The sequence below is a fragment of the Hypomesus transpacificus genome, unplaced genomic scaffold (genome assembly GCF_021917145.1).
Source record: "Hypomesus transpacificus isolate Combined female unplaced genomic scaffold, fHypTra1 scaffold_208, whole genome shotgun sequence".
NCBI classification, from domain to species: Eukaryota; Metazoa; Chordata; class Actinopteri; order Osmeriformes; family Osmeridae; genus Hypomesus; species Hypomesus transpacificus.
In genome coordinates this window covers 120,001-132,647 of record NW_025813748.1, presented here as the reverse complement: position 1 = coordinate 132,647, position 12,647 = coordinate 120,001, and the positions used below count along the sequence as shown (strand labels likewise).

The window sequence follows — 12,647 nt, the reverse complement described above, 5'->3', positions numbered from 1 at the left end:
CATCATGAGTGTGTGCCTTTAGCTCCAGAAAACATCATGAGTGTGTGCCTTTAGCTCCAGAAAACATCATGAGTGTGTGCCTTTAGCTCCAGAAAACATCATGAGTGTGTGCCTTTAGCTCCAGAAAACATCATGAGTGTGTGCCTGTGGCTCTACAGCACATCAGATTCACCTTCCCCAGAATATCTCATTTGAGAAAAGCCATGAAGCTAATGGAGAGGTGTGCTACCCCTAATCCAGATGAATCTGGAAGGTCCAGAAAGTGAGAAGAAAGCCTGGCGATGATAGTCTGGCAAAATGAATGAAGCTTGAATATGGTCAGCCAATGGTCTGCACTTCTCCACTTCACCATCTCTGAAGAAGGTCTTCCCTCACTGTCTTGCTACTCACCAAGTTTCTTTGAGAATATTTTTTTTCTCTGAGTTTGGTTCGAGGTGCTGATCTGTGGACATCTGTGGATCCCCCAATGACACTGCCAGGGCTGTGCAAACACAATTTGATTTGTTGTTAACATGCTTAATACAGGTAGTCTTAGTTCTGCCAGAGTAATTACAGTGTGTTTACGTGTTGACTCTTGCGAGGAGTGAAGGATGGTATTGTGTAGCAGGAGCCAGGGCTTAAATCTGGTGTGGCATTGAGGTCCCGCTCTCAGAGAGTACAGCTGACTAAACACAGTGTGTGTGGATCTGCTTGCTCTCTCTCTCTCTACTCTGTAAAGCTGTGTACCCAGCCTCATCTGCTGCCCAGCACACACACACACACACACACTCACACCTTAACACCAGCTTAGTCCTGCCTGTTTACTCAGAGTGGAGATTTTTGTTCGACGATGACAGAGTCCTCCAGTACACACAGTGCAGCTCAGACACACAAACTTGATCAACATCAATCTCTCTATCCAGCAAAGCTCAGTATTCATTGATCCAGATTTTTTATTAAAGTCTTAGTTCACGCTGGAGTTGTCTAAAGACAACATTAAGCACATAGCAAGTAATGCTGTCAAAGAGATGAAGTGTTCAAATGTTTACCAATGGGGGTGAAATGATGAGATCCATCCAGCTGACGATGAATGACTAGAGAGTGACTGCACAGGGCCTACCATAGCTGCTTCCCATTAATAATAATCAAAATCAAATTTAACCGCATCAAATCGAACTGATATGCAGACATTTTATTCTTTAGGGTTAGTTTCTGGTGGAAAACGGCAAGGTAGCCAACACTGGTCTTCAGAGCCTCAAAGAGAAGAACAGGCATCTTCTGGTGTGCACATCTCCTGTTAATGTGCTTTACTTTGACCTGCTGGGAGTTTAATTAAAAAACAAAGAGCCTCTATTTAAAGGCCATTACTATGCTAATGCAGTGAGAGAGCCGGGGTGATTAAGCAGCTTTTAAAGCAGAGTGCTGCTCATCCTGGGTATAGGAGGAACAAAGTGTTTTATTAGACCTCGTGAGTTTCTACTGTTACGTACGCCGCACATTGGAAATGCTGAGCGCATTATATTGTCATATTGTGACGATTGTCTTTACTGTGACGCGTGGTGTGCTTTCTTAACTTTTCCTAACACATTACTGTTCAGAGGAAAAACATCTAGTTGCAGGTTAGTGAAGGCTTGTTCTTATGGCTAATCTCTTCCCCTGCCCCCCCCCCCCCCCCCCCCCCCCCCCCCCCCGTGTTCTACCTTTGAGTCACTGCAAGCACTTAAACACTACCGTGTTAACGCAGGCATGTTGGGGACGTCCTCTTTTGGGGTCTGTGCGCAAGCACGCCTCATCTACGGTTCAGCACAAGCCCACGTTCTCAACGTCATTTTCAGAACGTCAAAAAGAAGTTGAAAAGAATCGCCCTTCATTCATCTGCTCGCCACATCTGGGAGTCAAATGTTTGTGTGTTTGCCATGTGTGTCCGCTCGCTGTGAGCCGGACCTGTTCTGAGCCGCTACCTCAGACAAGCCGCTTCCCCCAGCCGCGCTCACAGGACCCCGGGAGCTCCTCACCTGTCCTGACCGATCAGGCTCGCCCTGAGGCTTGTAAACCAGACAGCATCCTGCCACGCTCCGTTGACCCTCCGACTGACAGCTACCACCACACGGCTCGTCTGCTCCGTCCAGAAGCCCTCCTCAGACCGGGGATGGTAGCTGTCCGTGATGGAACAAGGGGGAGGCCATCTTCAAAGCAATGGTTTACAGCTGTTTTGGAGGCTAATCCTGATCCTCCGCCTGTCTCTTGAAGGGGGATGAAGGGGGGGGGGGGGGGTGCGGTGACATAAGCACCCCTGGCTGCTCTTCCTCCGATTGCTGGCGGGATTTCTCAGAGTGCTTAGCGCCTGCGAGGGGGGGGGGGGTAGAAGGTGAGAGAGGAGCGTGTGTTGCTAAACGTAGCGTGATTATCAGGGCCAGGGGCTCGTCCGTACCGCCCTCTGCCTCGCTCGGCTGCCTCTAATTCATGTCACCTAGCCCTGCCTCTAATTCATGTCACCTAGCCCTGCTGATGCTTATCAAGGCCGCAGGAGCGTTGAGAGTAATGTCTTTAGTGGGAAATCATCGGCGCCATGTGGTGAAGGCTTAGATGTTGTCACACTTTAAGTTGCCTGTAATCTGTTTCAAAGGGAAAGGGCATGCTCTTCCAGAGTCTTTGTGGGAAGGAGGAAGAGGGAGGAGGAGGAGGAGGAAGAGGAGGAGGGGGGGGGGAGTGGAAACGACCGGAGGTGTCTCTGAGCTAAGCCTCCCACCAATCATTTATATATGCATATCTTCATCTAACAACATTTGCTCAGAGACAAAAAGTTATTATTCATTTTGAGTTGTATTTCTTTTAAAGTGGTGCAAGGTGTATTCTGTCGTTGCACATATCGAAGTTTCGTGGATTGGTCTGGTGAAGCCAATCTGTTTTGTTTATTTAGTACGGTTTAACATCTTACGGAATGTGGCTTGACACTGTGAACGAGAGAGAGAGTTCTAGGAAGCGTCTGGTTGAAGCCAGGGATTATGAGAACGAAGGATTTGAAGGAGATAATCGTTCCCTCTGGAGTCCTCTTCAAGGTATCTGCTGAGATTAGCGCTTTTCCTCTGCTTATGAGCTTCGGTGGACGGGAGGCTGGGTAAATATTGTGTCTCGCTGACTCAAACGCCATTATTGATCCAGACAGGAGTCTCTCTCTGCTCCCTGCACACACTCAGGTGTGGGAGGGAAGGGACGTGGATCCTCCGGGCTCTGCTGGTCAGCCCGTCCTCTCATCGGCCCTGGGTAAACACACCGGACCAGGGGAGCCAATGACCACGGCGGTGACGGCCTCCTCCGCCTCATTCATGTCAGCCTCCCTCTGTCTGGGAGGTGCTCTGTCACTGTCTGGTGTGTCAGCAAGGCTCCGGTTGTCCATGTGTTTGTTATGCCCATGCCCAGGGCTTCGGCCCTCGGCCCTCTCATCAGGTAATGTTGTGGAGGCTGAGTGGTGGGCCTCCCCCCTGGTCATCCTTGGCTGCCCACACACTGATGTTGTTTTAAAGCATTCTTGAGGAGCTGAACTTGGAAAGGTATTAAAGTGGGATTAGCCCGCTTCACAATCCAGCGCTTGTGTCATTCAGAGGGGCTGTGTTCTCCTCTCCCGCTCCCCCTCCTTTCCCCCTCCCACGCCGCCCCCACCCCCGCCCCCACCCCTCCCCTGTTTGATTGAGGCTAGCTACGGGAGTCGGCATGACTGTGCCTTTCAAAGGAGAGAGGTAGGGTTAAATCCCCAGTCCGCTGCTCCCTGCTCCCTGCTAATTCCCCTTGTTCCTTAGAGAAGGATTTATTTCTGCAGCCAGCCTCTGAAAGGCTCTCTCTGACCATCAGAGGAGTAGCACTGGCCTTCCTGTGGAGGAGTGGTTGCCATAGAGGGGGCGTCATGCGTGGACGCTGCATCCGAGCCCTATGGAGGAGGGAGAACAGGGGCCAACAACAGGCAAAGACTCCGGATTAGAACTCCACACAAAGCGGGGGACAGGAAGATTCCAGAAGGGAGCAATGGGAATTACAGCACCCAAAATAATGCAAAGTGACAGAGAGAGGAAATAGAAAAATAACGGCTTACGAGATTAGAAGGGGCGAGGAGGGAGGAAGAAGAAAGGGGAAATGGAGGCTGAATGAGAACGTTTTCATCTGGGTGAGAAGATTTGAGGGGAACCGGTAGTTGGTGAATGCGCCATCCTGAACATATCAATACCATGCTAACAAGTCATTTCCTCTGCCTTTTAGACTAAACCACTAATAATTAGCTGGACATTAGAGCTGGGGTTGTGGGATGGTGACAGCATCATCAGTCCCATGTCCCCCCAGTCTCAACACATCTTTAGAAAACGGGCTAAAAGTTAGGACAACAAAAACTCCTAACCTTCTGCTGTTCTCACTGAGCAGTAAGACCTGCCAGTGATGCCTATTTGCATTCGACCAAGTCTATTTTAGTTTACATTAATACAGGGTATTGACAGCACTACTTTTTTTTTATCCACATTTGTTGTGTAATTCCTTTTGTTGATGATCTGGCTGTGTTTTTTTATTAAGTATTATTTTTCTGTTAGTTGCAAGTCTTGTTGAAGTAGTCACAGTTAGTCACTGATTTAGTCAATCAGCTTGTCAGGGTGGTTACATGACAAATCTTCTTGTTTGCTAAACTTGCCCAAAAGTAATTTTGCAAGAGATTATCCTCAAGGTGTTTAAATTGTTGAGCTTACTGTAATAAACAGATTCTGAACTCTGTTTGGGCCAATTTAAAAAACGTTCTTGAATATACTTGTTTTGCTGTCATTTAGTAATATTCAAAAACTAGATTATAACAGACAATAATCTTGCCTGTGTCTCAGTTATATATGAATAAAACAATTCCCCAAATCCCATGTTTTTTCTGGCTGATGGTAATGAAGATGCCCATTGTGATGCTCCTGGGTAGCATTGTTCACTTCCTAGTTCCAGAGCTCCCCATAACAACAGTCTGACATTCAGTACACAGACCTGACAGAGTGGGGCAAAGACAGCAAGCAAAGCTGACACGGTTTCTGCAGTGTGTACAGCTGCTATCTGAAGCCGTGTAGACGGCACACACGCACCCAGTCATGTCTCAGTCTGTGCCTCGCTGCTGTATCACCAGAACAAAACCTGCCTTTGGTTTGAAATGCACTTGTATTTACACACAGTCATGTCTATCACTCATCCCTGTCCAGGACAAGCAGATGATGTCAGTTACTGTGCTGTCTGACTCTGACTCTCTGACTCTCACAGCCTCTCTGCCTTCCTGTTTCTCACGTTCCCTGCCTCTCACTGCCTCTCTCTCCACCCTCTTTGCCTCTTTGCCTATCTGAATCCCTACCATCTCCGTCTCTCTGCCTCCTTACATCCCTGGCTCCCTCCCTCTCTGCCTCTTCCTGCCACTCTGCCTCTATCCGCTTCGTGTAATGAATTAGAGGCCCACCGCAAGCAGATCCAACTCTTCCAAACCAACGCAAACAAAGATCCCACTAACACACCCAGCTTTATACGGCTGGACAAGATAAACCACCGAGAGAATGAGGGGAAAACCTCCCAGCCACTCGTAAAACAAGCAGAAGGAAGGGTTGTCCATAGGCTGAAATCCTGGGGGGGACAGGGGGGACACAACCCCCACCCCCCCATCCTGGAAAAAATATGATTTGCCCCCCCAATAAATCACTGTAAACATAAGGAATTTTAAATTATATTAATAATATACATTTAACATATTACAACTTAGGCAATGTGTTATAGCAGTAATTTTGGTGTCCCCCTCAGGAATTGCTCTTGAGAAAATGTCATATAATTGTCCCCCGCCAAAATGTATGGCAGATTTTTGCCACTGGGATTGTCAGAGTATGGCTGGCAGGCATGTGAACCATGACACAGAATCCCGTGTCGGAGGTGAGCCAGCATGTTTCAGCTCAGACTTCCCTCCTTTTCCGTACCTCGATTCTATACTGATGAAGAACATTACATTTAGTCATTTAGCAGACGCTCTTATCCAGAGCGACTTACAGTAAGTACAGGGACATTCCCCCCGAGGCAAGTAGGGGGAAGTGCCTTGCCCAAGGACACAACGTCATTTATCTTGGCCAGGAATCGAACTGGCGACCTTCAGATTACCAGCCCGATTCCCTCACCGTTCAGCCACCTGACTCCTTGAATAACTTAACTATAACGACCCATATTCATCCCTCTCCGTCCAGGTTGTTCGCGGCCAAGTGCAGCGGCTGCCTGGTGAAGATCGCCCCCACGGAGTTTGTGATGCGGGCGCTGGAGAGCGTCTACCACCTGGGCTGCTTCAGCTGCTGCGTGTGCGAGCGCCCGCTGAGGAAGGGCGACGAGTTTGTCCTGAAGGAGGGCCAGCTGCTCTGTAAGAGCGACTACGAAAGGGAGAAGGAGCTGCTGGGCTCTGTCAGCCCCGGAGACTCCGACTCAGGTGAGGTCACCGCCCCCTGCCCCGCCCCCAGCCCCTCCCCCAGCCCCGCCCCCAGCCCCCCCCCCCCCCCCCCCCCCCCCCCACGGGGGGGTGTCACGCTCGCAGACGGTTCAGCAAGAGCCCCCCCCCCTCCCACACATGTAGTCTGAATGCATGGCTTTAGGGCAGGTCTGAGCTGGTTTTTGGCTTCCCTCTTAAATATTGGGGTCAAACATGAGTGTTTGTATCCCCCCCCACCACCACCACCATTTTTCCCCCTCTGTAAAGCCCGTTGTGTTACGTCCTGGTATGAAATGTGCTAGATGAGTACAGTTTGATGGAGCTTCTGTGGTGATAGGTGGAGCTCACTGGTGGAGCGTTTGGGTGCAGGGGGTCAGGTCTAGGGGGTCCCACGGTTCAAGGCCTCTTCTGTGCTTGACTTTAGATAAAACAGTTTGCTGAATGAATATATTATGATGTTGTTCTGTGAGAGTAGGCATGGGGGGTGGGCAGGGTTCCAGGGTTTACACGCGACAGTAGGTAGCTGTAAAATAACCTAGACCCCCCCCCCGGCCCCCGAATGAAACGGCCCGTCCCTGTGTTGGCGGATTCCCTTGCTGGAAAGAATTAGACGAGAGTATCGTGGTGAGTGACAGAGGGATTTGGGGCCTTTCTGCTGGAGGAGCAACCACGCCAGGCCTCTTATCTTCTGAGCGCTCCTCCCCTCGTCTCTTCACCGCAAGGCGCTCCGCCAAGACTTACCGCTCTCCCCCATCTGGCTCTCGTTTAGACGACACACACACAGGCCCGGGAATCTGTCAGAAGCGTCTGTGCCTGTGTCAACTTTTTGTCAACTTACAGGAATATTTGTTTTACTTCCTCGCCTCGTTTTGTCCCGTCGTATCACGGGGGCCGCGGGCGCCACAGCGCGAGACGGAGACGATGTTGACATGGAGGAACAGCGGTTAACCTCAGCGTGCGTCCGACTAAATGTACGGCTGGAGCAGAGCAATGTTCTGTTTTCTACCCCCCACTGTCCACAGAGGAGGCACACTACAGCCAGATGACAGTAGACATCAGCGAAGGGGTTACACTAACATGTAAACACTTACATATCACTGAAGAGTACTTCTGGCTCTGGAAGTTCATCCACCCAGGCTTGGTGTTCTGGTGTCGTTTCATTGGAAAGCATTGTCAAGTAGTTAGCCTGCATGTCGTACATACACACGGCTCGTTTCATCATTAAGTCCATGACTTTTGTGTCTCCGAGATAGTAAACCTCCCGTGCATGCCAGCCCTGAGACGCTGAACAGTCCCGTCCATTCGTCAAACTGACGCAAACTGTTTTTCAGTTGTCTTCGTTTCCTGAGAACTTCCTAGGACCGTGAAGCCACAATATATCCCTCATCTGCTAGGATCTGATAAAGAGAAGCACAAATGTAACTTCTGCTTTATAGATTTTACATTTCCACCGATATCTTGAGTTAATTTTAACATGTGTGCACATGCTGCCCTTTCATGTTGTAGTGGATGAGTTCTGTAGGGATTTTTTATCTAAGATTGATTTGGTGTAAATCAGACAAAGCTGAGTGCAGTGACTTACTAGCAACAGTGTCCAGCACAATGACAAATGTTCATATTCCACTGCTCTCTGAAAGTCTAATCATGCATGCGGCCTATTCTATTTCTGAAAAAAGTACGATAACAAAGTATTAAAACCACATGTGTCTCTTTTTATTATGGATGCACTTGCGGGCGGCGAACAACCCTTGAATTGAAACGAGCAGGGCTACGTATTCATCAGAAGGTTGTCAGGTCTGTAGTCGGCTCAAACATGCACTAACGTGGGTGGAAACATTGTGTGTTTGCAGAGAAGAGCGACGATGAGGACCTGGATATCAAGCCGGAGAAGGGTTCGGGGGGCTCTGGGAAGGGGGACGACGGGAAGGACCCCCGCAGGCCGAAGAGGCCTCGCACCATCCTGACCACCCAGCAGAGGCGAGCCTTCAAGGCGTCCTTCGAGGTGTCCTCTAAACCCTGCCGGAAGGTGAGTGAAAACCACAGCCGTTTTCTAGCTCCGCCTAGGTCTGCATGAGGAATTGATGAACGTTTTTGGCATTTTGTCCACTTATGAAACGCTTTTATCGAAAGCGACATACAAACAGCAAACAACTCTTTTTTTATTTTGGCGGTAGATGCAGGTATTTACCGGGTATCACAAAACAGTGGCCATGTGGATATTTGAACGTATGCCTGCATGAGGCCTACGGTACAGTAGTTTCTTTCACGAATAAAGTTCTCAAATTGGAAAAGATGGCCGAGCAGTGCTTTGAAGTGGGAGGCGTCTCTGTTCTGTGTTACACAGCCTGCTTTCTCCAAACGACTGCATCCAAACCCCAGCCTAGGCCCTAAAAGCATACTCTGCCCCCGCTCCAAAGCTTTGAAGAGCCAGTAACCAAGAAGTCCGAGAGACCGGTACATTAACTCAACGTTTACTGAAATCAAAGCAAATAAAAGAGGCAAAAAGCCCACGCTTTGGAGACCGGCCAAGGCTTCACGAAAGCACACATACGATTTCAATCTGCGGCGCAGTAGTTTGTGTTCCTGTGAAGATGTTGGAAGTCTGTTGTCTTGACTGCTGTAGGTGAGGGAGACGCTGGCCGCAGAAACAGGGCTGAGTGTTCGAGTGGTCCAGGTGTGGTTCCAGAACCAAAGAGCCAAGGTGAGATAAAGTCCACCTAGAGGAATGAATGAATTACACTGAAGATTTACAGTAGAACGTGATTAGAAAACGTTTGTTCTGTATTGGTTAATTTACTGCAGTGCTATTCCGTCAAGTACTGACAGGGCAGACCCAACAATAACGCGGTCAACTAATTATTTATCACCTCTCAACGTTAAACTTCTCTGCGCATTCCTTTCAGCTCTGTAAAGTTAAAGAGCAGGGCTGTAGTCTTGGGATGTAGACGCCCTCCTCTTCGATGTTATCTTCCAAACCCCTGATGTCTCACAGTCAGATCCCTGTCCATGCAGTCCCCCCAGAGAGCTCGTTCATGCTGGGAGTTACTCACAAACATGCCTTCCTTCCTTCAGATGAAGAAATTGGCCCGGAGACAGCAGCAGCAACAGGAACAACAGAACACCCAGAGACTCGGACAAGGTGCGTCACGTCAAACACTGACTGGACAAAACGCACTAGTGTGTTTGTAGTGGAGGTGGGAGATACAACACCTCAGATACACCTCAGCACAGTTGTTAAACGTCGTCTTGCCCCGTGAAACACAAAGCCAGGATGAGCCAGGCTGCAGACCACAGCTTTGTAGGGAACGTTAATTGAGGCAACATGTGAAGACATGGGAGGAGATGATGGTGATGCCCTGTGACCTCTGTCCTTCCCTCCCTCTCTCTAGTGGGGTGTGGAGGAGGAGGGGGAGGATGGGGAGGGAGAGGGAGAGAAGGAGGAGGTGGAGGGTGAATAAGAGGAAGGGAGGGGGATGAAAATGTGGAGGAGGGAAGGGGAAGCATTAGGAGGGGGGGCTGTGTTCCCAGTCAGGTGTAGCAGAGGGGGAGGAGTCACAGGGTGGTGACCAGCCCACAGGGCTGTGTGTCCCCCACTCAGAGAGACACAGACAGAGAGAGACTCTGAGAGAGAGAGACACAGACAGAGAGATTTTGAGAGAGAGAGACACAGAGAGAGAGAGACTCTGAGAGAGCGAGGAGCCCTGCTGGAGAAGGGACCTCTGGGAGAACGCTGCCGCACCACAGCGCAAAGAAGGTTTCCATGGAGACAGGCCCTGCGTTAGTCTCATAGGTGTTGTGGCGGCCCCCCCAGACTCACTTCTGTACTCAGCTTGCCATGGCAACACTTTTCCCACAATGGTCACGTTAACATTCCTCCTCCCCGGTTGGCTGTCTTGCAGAGGTGATGTCCAATCGGATGGAGGGAATGATGAACTCGTTCACGCCCTTGGGCCCGCCCCAACAGCAGTTGGTTACCATGGAGCAGAATGGTTACAGTACGGACCCCTTCCAGCAGGGCCTGACCCCCCCCCAGATGCCAGGAGACCACATGAACCCATATGGTAACTAACACACACACACACACATTAAAACACACACTAACACACACAACACACACACCACACACATTAAAACACACACTAACACACTAACACACACACCACACACATTAAAACACACACTAATACACACACCACACACATTAAAACACACACACACATGCTCCCCAGAGTGGGATACATGTTCAGGCCACAGCTCCCTGGTTCAGGCTCTGTGCACACTTCATACCAGCACCCCCCCCCCCCCCCCCCCCCCTTGTGCCTCACCCCCACCCTCCTGTACCCCTCCCCAAATAATAATAATAATAATAATAAGCATACTCACAGGCCACTGGTTTATTTTGAAGTTTCAAATCAACCCAAGATGTTCAGTTAGCCCCCCCGTCCCCCCTCCCTCCTCCAGTCTTCAGTACCTCAACGTCTCTCAGCATGCGCTTGGTTTCTGTGGCGTGGCTCGTGATCCGGCGGGAGAGGACGCAGTGCCGGCTCTGGGAAGAGTGTTACTGTAATCCAGTAATAATAATCCAAGAGCGCCACCGTAATCCAGTGGGATTACGGTGAATCCAGAGTCAAAACAGCGCAGAGTTTGGCAGCGCGCAGCATCGGGACGGAAATGTCCATGTGATGACCGTGAGATTGCGTTGGAATAGTGGTGATGGGGTGAGAATCACAGGGGGGTAGCGAGCGAAAACAACAATCTTTCCGGAATGTGTTTTGACTTGCGGCAGTAGCTTTATTGTTGTATTTTTGATTGTAATTAAGAAACGATACACCCAAAGGATGGACCCTGTGGTTGAATAAACCATCTTCACTAAACCCTAAGGAGACCTACTGTAATCCTGAACTTCATATTATTTCCTAACCCGCTGAATTGTTCCTTGTAATACCGACAACCCCAGTTCCCAGTCTCATTATCCTTCCTCAGATGGAGAGGAGGACAGAGGACCAATATGGGCAAGGCGTTAAAAGCTCCAGATCATTACTCTGTCACAGAGTTGTGTAACAGCGTCATTAACAGTCACAGTGTAATCAAGTCAACAACTCCCTTCAGGATAATAACAGGAAGAGACGGTTCGAGGAGACAATATGACGTTCGGAGAAGCTTGTCGTTAAGATGATCTTTGAGGAGGAAGACTGTAGAGCTGTTCTGAGGCCATGGCTCTGTCCCAGAGAGATCAGCTAACAAAGGAGTTCTGTTAACATCGTTTTAAAAATTATAATGGAATTCACTAGACATCAGGGCAGTTTTTCTATCTATAAGCGCAGCTAGTTCTGGCAGGGCAATCGGGCAGCACGCGTCAGTCAGTGATCGGGGACGTAAGGCGTCTTACTCCACCTTCCTTACTCCTCCCACTACCACACCCATGTAGCAGCGCATATCCATTGGGCCACGTCCGATAAGGCGTCTTTAAAAGACGCGCAGATATGCACACACTCACCCCGGTCGTTGTATGATCAGTGCTGCTGCCACCCTCCACCGTCCCCTTCTCCCCCATGCTGTCTGTGTATCTATCCAACAGGGGGATTATATCTCTATTGCTCCCTGCCTCATATGTCATGTATGTATGTGTTGCATCGAGGAGGCAGGGAGTGCTTCCCTTAGATCATCCACTCCGCCAAAGTAAATCTACATGTCCATGTCATGTAACAATAAATGCTCAAATCTAATACGTGATTGTCTTGGCTGAACTAATATTATCACAGAACGTGGTAGGTGAACTGTTAGAGCGGTTCGAGATTGTGTTTGTATCATTTTAATTATGTGTTATGTTTTAATTTGTTTGTGTTTATCAAGCCATGGACCTTATATATTTTCTACCTTCTTTGCACAGGAAATGATTCAATATTCCATGACATAGACAGCGACACATCTTTAACGAGTCTTAGCGATTGCTTCCTGGCGTCCTCGGAAATCAACTCCCTGCACGCTCGCGTCGGAAACCCCATCGACCGACTCTATTCCATGCAGAACTCGTACTTCGCTTCATGAAGACTGAGGATGAAGATCTCAATCTGTAGGATTAAGAAACTGTTGTTCTCATCGCTGCCTCAAGGAATTTCCACACTGCACCCTTGACCAACAGAGCAACAATTCCTACCAACAGCTCCAGGGAAATGTGCACACATCTGACTTCAAAATGCTCAAAGAC

The 12,647-nt window shown here is 49.3% G+C and overlaps 1 protein-coding gene across 2 annotated transcripts in view; it reads left to right on the top strand.

The window, feature by feature from the left end:
- Positions 1-12,647, top strand: part of lmx1bb (LIM homeobox transcription factor 1, beta b) — a 43,684-nt gene that overhangs the window by 30,815 nt on the left and 222 nt on the right. For both annotated transcript variants that reach the window (XM_047013921.1, XM_047013922.1), the window contains exons 4-9: positions 6,207-6,439; positions 8,290-8,465; positions 9,063-9,140; positions 9,512-9,578; positions 10,339-10,500; positions 12,330-12,647. The exon at positions 12,330-12,647 is cut by the window's right edge and continues 222 nt beyond it. In XM_047013921.1, the coding sequence (XP_046869877.1) occupies positions 6,207-6,439; positions 8,290-8,465; positions 9,063-9,140; positions 9,512-9,578; positions 10,339-10,500; positions 12,330-12,487 (874 nt within the window). In that variant the 3' untranslated portion in view covers positions 12,488-12,647. The remainder of the gene's footprint in view (positions 1-6,206; positions 6,440-8,289; positions 8,466-9,062; positions 9,141-9,511; positions 9,579-10,338; positions 10,501-12,329) is intronic.